The 14,009-nt window shown below is 36.9% G+C and overlaps 1 protein-coding gene across 1 annotated transcript; it reads left to right on the top strand.

The window, feature by feature from the left end:
- Window positions 1-1,405: 1,405 nt before the first annotated feature.
- On the top strand, window positions 1,406-2,160 carry LOC127122132 (albumin-1 A-like). The gene is made up of 2 exons (XM_051052524.1): window positions 1,406-1,573; window positions 1,657-2,160. Exons 1-2 carry the CDS (start codon window positions 1,525-1,527, stop codon window positions 1,998-2,000), a joined length of 393 nt encoding a protein of 130 aa, XP_050908481.1. The 5' UTR covers window positions 1,406-1,524; the 3' UTR covers window positions 2,001-2,160.
- Window positions 2,161-14,009: the final 11,849 nt, after the last annotated feature.

The following is a 14,009-nucleotide window of genomic DNA, read 5'->3' on the forward strand; positions in this document are numbered from 1 at the left end:
CGATGCGTGAGAACTTTCAAAGGATAAAAGCAACTAACCAACCAATATTTTTTAAAACGAACTACGAGACTTTGAATCTTCAAAAAATTTGAGGATGTGTAGGCATATAGTTGTAAGACTCTATCGAGTGTAATAATTTAAAAAAATTAGGGCTTCCCTTATTAAAATAAAACAAACATTTTAGTAATGAACCATATTTCATCTCACAAGCACTTCTAACTTTTTTTGAGAGGTGATAATCAAGTTGGAGTGAAACTCCTTGACAATCTGAGTATTATATGAAAAAGGATGTTTCCAGAACTTTTTCCACTCCGGACCAGTTATGATGCGCCCGATCTTGGTCAGTGAGATCAAAATCCTCATCTTCTAAATCAAAAATAAATCCTCCTTTTGAAATCATATTTCTCGAAGCAAATAATTTAGTGAATCTCTTAACGTTCTTTAATCGTTATCTCTCAAATGTTTCTTGTTTTCGTTCAAATTTCTTCCAAATTTGTAGAATGAAATGGAAGAAAGTTGAACAATAAAAAATGCATATGTTAGGGATCGAACCCATGTGCAAATAATTTTATCCCTCGTTTATTTAATAACCAAGGGATAAAATTGAATACTTTTCATGACGTCATTCATTAACTCGACTTTGTAACCGAGACTAAATGAATTTTGCGCCCAATGTTAAATTTATTTTTTTGTAGTAGTGTTCGTATATATAATTATTTTATAAATTAATTTGAAAAGTTATATGTTCAGCTAGGACTAAATGATTAAACAATCCACATTAGATATAATAAATTCAAGTTTATTTTACCTGTCGATTATATTTTAAAATCTAGGGGATATGTTTTTTTTTGCTATTTAAAACTTTCTCAAAGGATCTCACTAGAGATCGAACTTATAACCATTGTCACTTTGCCCTTCGGCGAGGGGGTAAAATGATTTTTCATGTCGGACATTGTTACTTCTCTTGTTTTATAGAAGTGTTTAAAAATGACTAAAAGATTAATAATTAAAATTTGAAGATCAAAATTTTTAAATTTTAATATTGTTATTATTATTATTATTATTATTATTATTATTATTATTATTATTATTTATTATTATTATTATTATTATTATTATTATTATTATTATTTAAGAGTAAGCATATCTTGTAATGATTCATGAACCAGCCTTCGAGTATCCGACAAGAAAAATGCTTTTGGAAATTATATTTATAAATTAATATTTATTTAACACTTGTTAGTCAACAAAACATTATGCACACTGTGTTACTTTGGTCTATTGCCACACTAGATAGCTGCCAAAAAATATGCATGATTTGCTTTGATATATTGCCACACTCGCTAGCCCCAAAAAAACTCATGCATGCATTAAAACTTAATTATGTTTACCATATCGTTTTGTTTTTACATTTACTGTGTATGAAGGTGTCTCTATAAATTGCTTCATACAAGAATGAAATAATGCAACATAAAACAAAGGTCTCATAAAAACAAGTGTAGCTGGTTTTCTTTCGATCAAACAATGGCTTCCGTTAAACTGGCTTCTTTGATCGTCTTGTTTGCCACATTAGGTACGTAATTTATCCATCTTTCTTACCAATATAATACATGCATCTTTGGTTGTTCCAATTTTAGTTGACTTTGCCAATTGCAGGTATGTTACTGACAAAAAACGTAGGAGCAGTAAGCTGCAATGGGGTTTGTTCTCCATTTGAGTGGACACCATGTCGCTCTTTAGCCTGTCAATGTGTCCCTGTTGGTCTAGTTGTAGGTACCTGCAGAAATCGATATGGAGTTTTCTTGAGGACAAACGATGAACACCCTAACTTATGTGAGTCTGATGCCGATTGTAGGAAGAAAGGAAGTGGTAACTTTTGCGGTCATTATCCTAATCCTGATATTGAATATGGATGGTGTTTTGCCTCTAAATCTGAAGCAGAAGACTTTTTCTCTAAGATTACCCCAAAAGACTTGTTGAAAAGTGTTTCCACTGCTTAATTTCCATATCCAGAACAAAACCATGCATGCATTACTTTAAATAAACAATCTTTGTTTCCAACATAGGAGTTGGATTTCTAAGATATAAATCGCAATTCCAATAAATGTTATATGTACATGGTTTGCAGGTCTGTAATATATGCAGTTGCTTTTCAAGTAATTAACGTATTGCATATTAGAAAAATATCACTTACACACTTCAGTTTTGATTTCTAAACCATAAAAATAGAACACTGGAGTATATATAAAATTAAATAAATATATATATATATATATATATATATATATATATATATATATATATATATATATATATATATATATATATATATATATATATATATATATATATATATAAAAGAAAAATAAGGGACAAAATTACAAAGTGATTAAATTTAAATAGTGAGAAATGTCTGATAAATTTACACTGAGTTTTTATTCCGAGTAAAATATGATGTTTATATATTTTTGGTAACACAATTTCAATTATTTTATTTAATTGCAAATTTTAATTATTTGAGCAACACATGACATCATGTTACATTATAGATAGTATCATAATGAAGGAATACCTATCCTATAAGTTACATTCAAAACGGGAGAATATAAATAATGTCAAAAGAGTGGCCGTAATTACTCCACTACATAAAGGCTAACAAATATTAACTCCTTGTACTATTTGAAGATATGACTCGTAATCAAAATATTTATTGAAATTTTTTAATTTAACTACTCTGCTTTATATACAAGTGATTGGTTATTTTTATGCTTCATATCAATTACTCTTTTTTCTTTTTTATAAGTTGTTTTAAACTTTTTTTACAGATATCAATGAAGTTATTAACTTTTGCTAATTTTGTAAATATATTATAGGATATTCCAATATCATTCTTTTTAAAAACACTCAAAATCTCTTCTTTCAAAATATACCAGATTAATCATTATGATTTGTTGATGGAATATCTAGAATGCATTTATTCCAATGTATTCCATGATGAAATATCTAGATTGATGGAATATTTAGATTCACCATTTTCATTATCGGTAGCCTTATCATAAACTATAAAATCTTCTATTATTTCTATAGATGGATTTTGCCAATTTTTTTAAAAGATTTTTTTGTTATAATACGAAGAAGGATTAAAAAATGCATAATATATAAAACTTGAGAAGTCACGTTAAGGAGAGATATTTCTGAGTTTTAATTGGGAGTTACATTCTTAATTAAGAGAGAGAAATTTTGAAAAAATCACAAATTAATATAGAATTTTATGAGAGGAAGACTTTTTTTATAAAAAATTGGGCTAATGCATTGAAAAACAATATTCATAATGTCACTCTGTATTGGAATACAAGGTTCACTGAATTATGAAAATTATAGAAAAAAGAGATGAATTAGGGGTATTTTAGGAAGAGAAAAAGTAATTCTACATAGAAATTACAAAACGACTTATATTTTGGCACAATTTTTTTCCAAAACGACATATAATTAAAAACGGAGGGAGTATTACTATTCACAATAAATAAATATTTTAATTAAACAATTGTGTCGCACAGAATCATGAAGTAATAATTCAATACTCTTCTCTCCTAAAATAATTAAGAATTTGGAAATTACGAAATTTTTAACAGTCAAGCACATAACTCCTAAATATATATCATATTGCAAATCTTATGATAAATAATTCATGTCCATTAAAATGCATTATAAGTTTGATATACGTATCGATGTTCACAGAAACACAACTAACATTTGCCAAAAATGCAGCTAGCACTCTTTGCAGACGTCGAAATGCAGCAAGCACTCACCCCATCCAACATTTTCCAAAAAGCAGTTAACTCTCGCCGCAGATGTCGTACAAAGTCCAGACTCCCCATTTGTTCAACACTTATATTTCAAAGAGCGTCGATAAGATCATAAACTCTGAAACTTATGTATTAAGAATTATACGACAATTTTGTTGGAAATCCCCCAAAGTCTATGGAGAATTTCAATCAATCTTGATGAACAAGATTGTAATTACCCACACAATAGCAATGAAAAGAGAAGAACAATGGAGAAAGAAAGAGTGTATAGAACGATGAAGGAGAAGAAGAATTAAAATTTGCAGAGTTTCTCTCTGCCCACAAACTATGGAAAACTTGTTATTCACTTCGCAATTGCAAAATACTGTGAATACAATGTGTTGTGAATACTCTATTCACCTCTGTTACAAAATAAGGGTTACTTCATCTATTTATACATTTAGGTTAACTTGGACCTCAAGTCAAAGCCCAAAACTATAAAAACCCAAAAATAGCTAACACTACTCAACACACTAGGTGGTTGGACACTTCCTTACTCTGTCGAGCAACCTGTTTCGACACAAGGAATTACTATACAACACACCACCTAATTCATTGTGTCTAAGCTATCTACATTCATTATAGTTCTTAGCCTTCTGAACACTTCGACCTGCATTCCCTTCGTCATGATGTCTGCAATCTGATTCTCAGTTCTGCAGTGTTCCACATTCATCTTCCCATCTGCTACCTGCTCTCGAGATAATGGAACCTCATTTCGATGTGCTTGCTTCAACCATGTGTTATCGGATTCTTCGCCAGATTGATAGCTGACATGATGTCGATCTTCATGGTAATAGCTCCATGACTCTTCTTTGTTATCTCTTCGACTAGATTCACCATCCATATTGCTTGATATGCACAAAGAGAAGCAGTTATGTATTCTGCTTTGCACGATGATAATGCCACTACTGGTTATTTTCTCGAACTCCAAGCAACTGGTGCACCACCTAGCATAAACACATAACCAACTGTGGATTTTCGATCCTCGGCATCACTACACCAACTTGAGTCGGTGTATCCCACTAATTTGAATTCATTTCCTTCATCAGCTGCGGGAAACAAAATACCATAGTCGAGAGTTCCTTTCAGATACCTCAGTATCCTCTTCGCCGCTGCTAGATGTGATACCTTTGACTTCTGCATGAACATACACTGTATGCTAAGTCAGGCCTTGTGTGACAAAGGTATCGAAGTGACCCAATAAGTCTTGTGTATTGGGTTAGGTCGACATCATCTTCATCTTAATCCTTCGACAATTGTAATCTGGGCTCAGCTGGAGTCGAAGTTGGGTTGCAATCTTGCATCTCAAATCTCTTGAGAATTTCGCCTGCATACCTTCTTTGGTGGATCATCAAACCTCTACCACTCTTGTAGAATTAGATGCCAAGGAAATATGAAATGTCACCCAAATCTGACATTTTGAATTCCTTATTGAGATCACCTTTGAAGTCTTCGATCTCCTTCTTGCAGCTACCTGTTATCAATAGGTCATCGACATAGAGGCATAGTATAAGCAATTCCCTCTTTCTTCTTCTTACATATATTTCATGTTCATATTTGCACTTCACGAATTCCTTCTCCCTTAGAAAACCATCTATCTTCTTGATCCAAGCTCTTGGAACTTGTTTAAGTCCGTACAGGGCTTTATGCAGCCTGTACACTTTTCTTTCTTCGCCATGTTTCACAAACCCAGCTGGTTTTACAACATAAACTTCTTCTTCTAATGGGCCATTAATGAATGCACATTTCACATCCATCTGACACATCTTCCGGTTGTTCATGTGTGCTAGACCAACAACCAACCTGATTGTTTCGATCCTAGCAACAGGTACAAAAACTTCATCGAAGTCGATTCCTTCTTTTTGAAGAAATCCTTTCGCCACAAGTCTCGCCTTGTGTCGAGTCACTTCTCCTTTGGGATTCAACTTCACCTTGTATACCCACTTCACATCGATTGCCTTCTTATTTTGGGGCAATTCGACAAGTGACCAAGTGTTGTTGACTTCGATGGACTTCAGCTCTTCATCCATTGCTTTCATCCACTTTGAATCTTTCAATGCCTAAGCTGCATTGACAGGTTCGGCATCTGCGTAAAAAGCATAATGTACCAGTCACCTTCTTCATCGACCACATCATCTGATGTAATCACACATTCTTGCAATCTTTCAGGCATGTGTCTTGTTCTTTGAGGTATGCTTGTACTTGCTTCACCTCTGACTTCTTCATGTAAAACTTCTCTTTCGACTTCACTAGCTGGTTCATCATAAAAGATTCTCACTGAATCTTTCTTGACATTCTCAGTCCAATCCCATTCGCTAAGCTCATCTATTATCACGTCCCTGCTGATCACCACCTGCTTATTCATTGGGTCGAACAACTTGTATCCTCCAGTCGAATGATATCCTATCAGGATCATCTGACTGGACTTGTCATCAAGTTTTCTTCTCAACTGATATGGCACATGTCTATGTGTTATAGATCCAAACACCCTCAGATAACTCAAGCTAGGCTTGACAGCAGACCAACATTCTTCTTGCGTGATTCCTTCTAGCTTCTTCGTCGGACATCTGTTCAGAATATATGTCGCAGTCGACATAGCTTCTCCCCACAATTATTTGGATAGATGCTTGCCTTTCAACATACTTCTAACCATATTCATAATGGTTCTATTCTTCCTCTCTACGACTCCATTTTGTTGTGGAGTGTAGGGTGGCACCACCTCATGCATAATCCCTTCTTTCACACATAATGCATCGAAGTCTTTCGACACATATTCTCCACCACCATCAGTTCTCAAAATCTTGATCTTTCGACCGCTCTGTCTTTCGACCATAGATTTAAACTTGGCAAATACCTCGATCACTTCACTTTTCTTCTGGATCTGGTAAGACCACAGTTTTCGACTGAAATCATCTATGAATGTAACAAAGTATTTGTTACCTCGAATCGAATCCACCTGGAGAGGACCACATACATCAGAGTATATGACTTCAAGAATTGCCTTCGACCTGCTTCCTGCATCCTTACTGAAGATGTTCTTATGCTGCTTTGCCTGCACACATTCTTCACACACTTCGTTTGGAATGTCGATTTCTAGTAATTCTGAAACCATATTTCTTCTCTTCAAATCTCCGATGTCTTTAAAATTGAGATGGCCAAGTCTGTAATGCCATATCCATTCATCTTTGTTGGCTGCTGTTACAAGGCACTTATGCTCCATCACATTTAGTTCAATCTTGAAGGTTCTATTCTGAGACATTGGAGCCTTCAAAATCAACCTTCCATTTGAGTCAAGAACTCTCATCATCTTGTCTTTGATCGACACCTTGTAGTTCTTTTCGACCAACTGCCATATACTGAGCAAATTACTCTTCATGCCTGGTATGTACAACACATTTGAAATTACTGACCTCTTGTCATCTTTCCTCATAATCAGAACATCACCAACACCTTCAGCTGCTAGAGTGTTGTCATTTGAAAATTTCACCATGTTCTTCATTGAGGGCTTTATGTTGACAAACCAATATTTTCTTCCAAACATGTGTGATGAGCATCCTGAGTCCAAGTACCACTGGTCCTTGAATCTCTCTTCATCAGCGACGTCTCTTCTTCTTCATGTTTTGCCAGCTTTGCATAAGTTTCTTGATTCTTCTGCTTTTCTGAACAATCACTAGAATAGTGACCATACTTCTGACAATTGTAACACTGAATGTGACTCTTGTCTGGCTTTTGACCACTACCTCTTCCTCTACCTGCAACACCACCTCTTTGTTTGCCTTGGTTCCAGGGTTTTCTCTGAATCGACCCGTTTCCTTCTTGCTGATTTCGACCAGTCGAATTGTTGTAACCTCCTCTGCCTTTTTTGCCATTCCAACTACCTTTGCCTTTTCTTTCTTTTGCTGATTGAGCTTGCAAAGCCATATCACTCTTCGAATTTCCTGCAGCTCTTTCAGCCATTCTTTGTTCATGAGATTCAAGCGTCCCTTGAAGCTCTTCCTTTGTCAGTTTTGACAGATCTTTCGTGTAGATGTTTGATCGGCAGCATTTTATGTTAAAACATTAATTGGACTCTAATGTCTTGGCTGATGTCATGACATGCGCTGGAGATGTTTGATTGGCTGCATTTTGTGTTAGAACATCTAATTGTACTCTGATGTCATGACATACTTGAGTAGTATGCTGCAGGTTTAGCTAATACAGGATTTATAGAATGTCAAACTAAATGTTATGACATTCATTCCTGACAACAGATACTGAGGTATAGAACAGTTGGTTGTCTGTTATAACTCAGTATTTAATTTCAGTCTATTTATCAAGGGAATAATAGACCTGGCATAAGGCCTACTGTCTGAATGTCAAACTGGATGCTCTGACATTCATCATTGACAGCATATACTGAAAAATAGGCAGGTTGGTTGTCAGCTACAGTTCAGTGTGTATCTCAGTCTGTTCTTCAGGAGGATAACAGACCATGGCATAAGGCTCTATGTGTAAATATCAAATTGGATATTTTGACATTTATTAATGTAAGTTGATACTGAAGTATGGACTGAGTGGTCCTTTACAGTACAACATTTTGTACAGTCCGTTTTCAGGAAAATAACAGACTTAGCATATGGTCTATACTTTGGACGTCTAACTGGATGTTGTGACATTCATTCCTGACAGCATATGCTAAATTGTAGGTTGGTTAGTTTTTCTGTTTCAGCATTTTTCTCAGGCTATTCTTCAGGAATCCAACAGCTGAGCTAAAAACCAGGAAACTAACAACTAAGCTACAATTAATGAACCTAACAAATAGCCTATTTGTTAGTACCCTAATATGTGGAAATTAGGTTAACTTGCTTAACCTTAATTTCAGGAAATACAAGTACAAGGCCCAAGTGCTGCAATATAAAAGGATGGCAATCCTTCATTCAGAACTCGGGGATTTTAGGCGTGAAGATTTTGTTTCATCATACTTCACTGCTGTATTTTTGTGCGTCTTGTATTAGGTGTATCTTGTGAGCCAAGCAATTATCTCCTAGATGATTGCATTGGACTAGGGTGTTCATTGAGTTGTAAGTGTTGTGTCACTTTAAGCTTTTAAGCGTGAGTGCTGTGTATCTTGATTAAAGCTGTTAAGCACAATCAAGAGTTGTTTAAAGTGTGACTTCACCATTTACTTTAATCTAATTAAAGATTGTAATCACTGAGGTGATTGAGGGGGAGTGAGTAGGAACTCTGATCTTAGTGTAAGATTGAAATTGCATTGGGTAGGTATTAAGTGATAGGATTAAACAGTTGGTTTAAGGTCTGAATTAATACTACTAATAGTGGATTTCCTCCCTGGCTTGGTAGCCCCCAGACGTAGGTGTGTGTGACACCTAACTGGGTAAACAATTCCTTGTGTTATTTACTGCACTTACTTTTTAAGTTCTGCATAATTCTTGTCTACGCAGAATTGGAAGTCATAACATCCTGTGTGACATCAAAAGTCTGTTAACTAGAATTTCAATTGGCATCAGAGCAGGCACCCTGCCTGTTAATTTCTGGGTGAGATCTAGGGAAGTTACTTTCTAGTACCATGGACAAGGATGTAGGATACTCAAATAGACCACCCATGATGGATGGTTCTAACTATGATGACTGGAAACCTCGTATGATAGCCTTCTTGAGGTCTCTAGATAGCAAGGTCTGGAGAGCTGTCAACAAAGGATGGGAATATCTAATGAAGATAGGTAAAGATGGAGTCATTATACAAATTCCTGAAGAAGTGTGGGACAAGGAGCAAGAGGCATTAGCCCTTGGAAACTCTAAGGCCTTGAATGCACTGTTCAATGGAATAAGTAAAAACATCTTCAGACTGGTGCATCACTGTGAGCTGGCTAAAGAAGTTTGGGATACCCTCAAGATAACACATGAAGGTACCTCCAAGGTGAGGATGTCAAAACTTCAGATGTTGACCACCAAGTTTGAAAATCTGAGGATGAAAGAGGATGAGACTATTCATGACTTCCACATGAATATTCTTGAAATTGCCAACACTTCTGGTGGCTTAGGGGAGAAAATGGCTGAAGAGAAACTTGTAAGAAAGATTCTCAGGTCATTACCTAAGAGATTTGCCATGAAGGTCACTGCTATAGAAGAGGCTCAGGATATCTGCAATATGAAGGTGGATGAGCTTATTGGTTCTCTCCAAACTTTTGAAATGGGCTTGGGTGAGAATGGTGAAAAGAAGAACAAAAGCGTAGCTTTTGTATCAAATATTGGAGAGGATTCAGAAGCAGGAAGTACTGGTGGTGATGAAAGCATATCAGAAGCCATAGCCATGCTTGGGAGACAGTTCAATAAGTTCGTAAAGAAGATTGATAAAAAAGGTAGACCAAATATCAAGAACATCTCGTCTGACATCAGGAAAAGATCAACTTCTGAAGAAAGGTTCAACCAAGGCAAGGGAATCCAGTGTCATGGATGTGAAGGTTTTGGACACGTTAGAGCTGAATGCCCTACTTACCTCAAGATGCAAAAGAAAGGGCTATCTGTCACGTGGTCTGAAGGAGACTCTGAGAGTGAATCTGAAGGAGAATCTGCTAAACATGTCACTGCACTAACTAGTGTTTGTGCCACTGATGATGACTCAAGTGGAGATGAACTGACCTTCGATGAACTTGTTGCATCATATAAAGAGCTGTGTGTCAAAAGTGCAGAAGTAAGTGTACAAGGAGAAAAGCAGAAGAAACTCATCAAGGAGCTAGAGGACGAGAAACAGAAGCATCTGACAGTCATAGATGGTCTAAAGGGTGAGATAACCTTGTTGACCTCCAAGCTAGATCAAATGACGAAATCCATCAGAATGCTAAATAAAGGAACGAACACCTTGGAAGAGATCCTAAAGGTGGGACAGAAGTCAGGAACCATGTCTGGTTTAGGCTTTGTGAAGAAATCCTCAGCTGAACTCAAACGCTCAAAGGCTGAAGTTCAGAAATTCAAGCGGAGGTCACACCCAATGTCTCAACTTCAGGGAACCAGGATGAGTAACCATCAGAAGAAGAAATATCAGAGATGGAGATGTCACTACTGTGGTAGGTTTGGTCATATAAAAGCCTTCTGCTACAGGCTGCATGGTTATCCTAACCAAACCCCTCATGTCAGACCTAAGCATAAGGCATATAAGCATAATGCCCCCATCAAGAAACGACAATGGTTTGCTAGGTTAGCTCGCACATCTCTAAGGGCTTCTACCAGAGAAGACTGGTACTTTGATAGTGGTTGCTCAAGACATATGACTGGTATAGAGAATCTATTGGTGAATATACAACCTCACACTACCAGTTATGTTACCTTTGGTGATGGTGCTAAAGGAAAAATCAAAGGTGTGGGTAAGCTGGACAGCTCTGGAGTTCCAGAACTGAATAATGTGCTGTTAGTAAAAGGACTAACTGCTAATCTCATCAGCATAAGTCAACCGTGTGATCAAGGGTTCTATGTTCAGTTCACTAAGGAGCTATGTGTTGTGACGAATAGAGATAATCAGGAAGTTATGAGAGGATCTAGATCCAAAGATAACTGTTATCTGTGGGAACCTAAAGTCTCAAACTACTTCACAATTTTCTCCTCAGCCAAGGAAGAACAGGAGGTGAAGCTGTGGCACAGACGTCTTGGTCATCTCCACTTAAGGGGAATGAAAAAGATCATATCCAAGTAAGCAGTTAGAGGAATCTCAAAGCTGCTTATTGATGAAGGAAGAGTCTGTGGAGAATGCCAGGTTGGCAAGCAAACCAAGATGTCACATCCTAAGCTGGGACATCCTACAACTTCCAAAACTCTGGAACTTTTACACATGGACTTAATGGGACCTATGCAGGTTGAGAGTCTGGGTGGAAAGAGGTATGCCTATGTGGTTGTTGATGACCATTCCAGATACACTTGGATAAGCTTCATCAGAGAAAAGTCAGATGCATTTGATGTCTTCAAAGAACTGTGCATCAGACTTCAAAGGGAAAAGGACAGTTGTGTTGTCCGAATTAGGAGTGACCATGGGACGGAGTTTAAGAATTCCAAGTTTGATGAGTTTTGCTCGTCTGAAGGGATAAGTCATGAGTTTTCCTCTCCTATAACTCCTCAGCAAAATGGGATAGTTGAAAGGAAAAACATAACTATTCAAGAATCTGCCAGGGCAATGATTCATGCAAAGAAGCTTCCTATGCACTTTTAGGCCGAAGCGATGAATACAGCTTGTTATGTTCACAATAGAGTTACCTTGAGAAAAGGAACCTCTTCCACTCTGTATGAAATATGGAAAGGCAGAAAACCCACAGTGAAGTACTTTCATATCTTTGGAAGTAAATGTTACATTCTTACAGATCGTGAACAGAGAAGGAAAATGGATCCCAAAAGTGATGAGGATATATTCCTAGGATACTCAACTAACAGCAGAGCCTACAGAGTGTTCAACTACAGGACCAATGTCCTGATGGAATCCATAAATGTTATTGTGGATGATAGAGATGAAGGAATCAATGTCATAGAGGATGTTGGAACATTCCTTGATACGTCAACAGACGTTTCAGTCAAGTCAGAAGAGGTACAGGAGACTCCTCCTGAGTGTGAGGTAGATGCATCCAACAAAGTGCCTTCTATCAGAATCCAGAAGGACCACCCCAAGGATCTTATCATAGGGGATCCCAATAGTGGTGTGACTACCAGATCAAGGGAGAATAGCTCAAATTCCTGTTTTGTATCCAAGTTTGAACCAAAAAATGTTAAAGAAGCCCTGACTGATGAATATTGGATCAATGCCATGCAAGATGAACTAGAGCAGTTTAAACGGAATGAAGCATGGGAGTTAGTTCCACGACCTGAAGGGACTAACATCATTGGTACCAAGTGGATTTACAAGAACAAATCTGATGAGAAAGGAGTAATCACTAGGAATAAAGCAAGACTAGTGGCTCAAGGATATACTCAAGTTGAAGGGGTTGATTTTGATGATACGTTTGCACCTGTTGCTAGACTTGAGTCAATCAGATTGCTATTAGGTGTGGCCTGCATTCTGAAGTTCAAATTGTTCCAAATGGATAATGAAGAAGTATATGTGGAACAACCTAAAGGGTTCTGTGATCCTAACCAACCTAAACATGTGTACAAGTTGAGGAAAGCCTTGTATGGGTTGAAGCAAGCACCTAGAGCTTGGTATGGGAGGTTGACTGAATTTCTGACCTCTCATGGGTACAGAAAAGGTGGGATAGATAAGACCTTGTTTGTGAAGGATGAAGATGGCAAAATCATGATTGCCCAAATTTATGTGGATGATATTGTCTTTGGTGGAATGTCAGAGCAAATGGTGAAACATTTTGTTCACCAGATGCAATCTGAGTTTGAAATGAGTTTGGTTGGGGAACTGACTTATTTTCTTGGAATGCAAGTTAACCAAATGGAGGATTCTATGTTTCTCTCCCAAAGCAAATATGCCAAAAACATAGTTAAGAAGTTTGGTATGGATAATGCTAGGCACAAAAGAACCCATGCACCTACTCATTTAAAATTAACCAAAGATGATGGAGGTCCCAGTGTTGATCAATGCTTGTATAGAAGCATGATAGGTAGTCTACTATATCTAACTGCAAGTAGACCTGATATTTCCTATGCAGTTGGAGTGTGTGCTAGATACCAAGCAGAACCCAAAGTGAGCCACTTAAATCAAGTCAAGAGGATTCTCAAGTATGTCAATGGGACTTGTGACTATGGTATGCTATACTCTCATGGCTCTGAGCCAGTCCTTTCTGGGTATTGTGATGCTGATTGGGCTGGGAGTGCTGATGATAGAAAAAGCACATCAGGAGGATGTTTCTTCTTGGGAAACAATCTCATATCATGGTTCAGCAAGAAACAGAACTGTGTATCTCTGTCCACTGCAGAGGTTGAATACATAGCAGCTGGAAGTAGTTGTTCCCAACTGGTGTGGATGAAACAGATGCTTACTGAGTACAATGTCTCTCAAAATGTCATGACATTGTTCTATGACAATCTCAGTGCCATCAATATTTCCAAGAATCCCATCTAACACAGCAGGACCAAACATATTGACATTAGACATCACTTCATCAGAGATCTGGTGGAAGACAAAGTGATTACTTTGGAACATGTAGCCACTGAACTACAACTTGCTGACATATTCACAAA

Source organism: Lathyrus oleraceus, chromosome 1 (genome assembly GCF_024323335.1).
Source record: "Lathyrus oleraceus cultivar Zhongwan6 chromosome 1, CAAS_Psat_ZW6_1.0, whole genome shotgun sequence".
Classification (NCBI taxonomy): domain Eukaryota; kingdom Viridiplantae; phylum Streptophyta; class Magnoliopsida; order Fabales; family Fabaceae; genus Lathyrus; species Lathyrus oleraceus.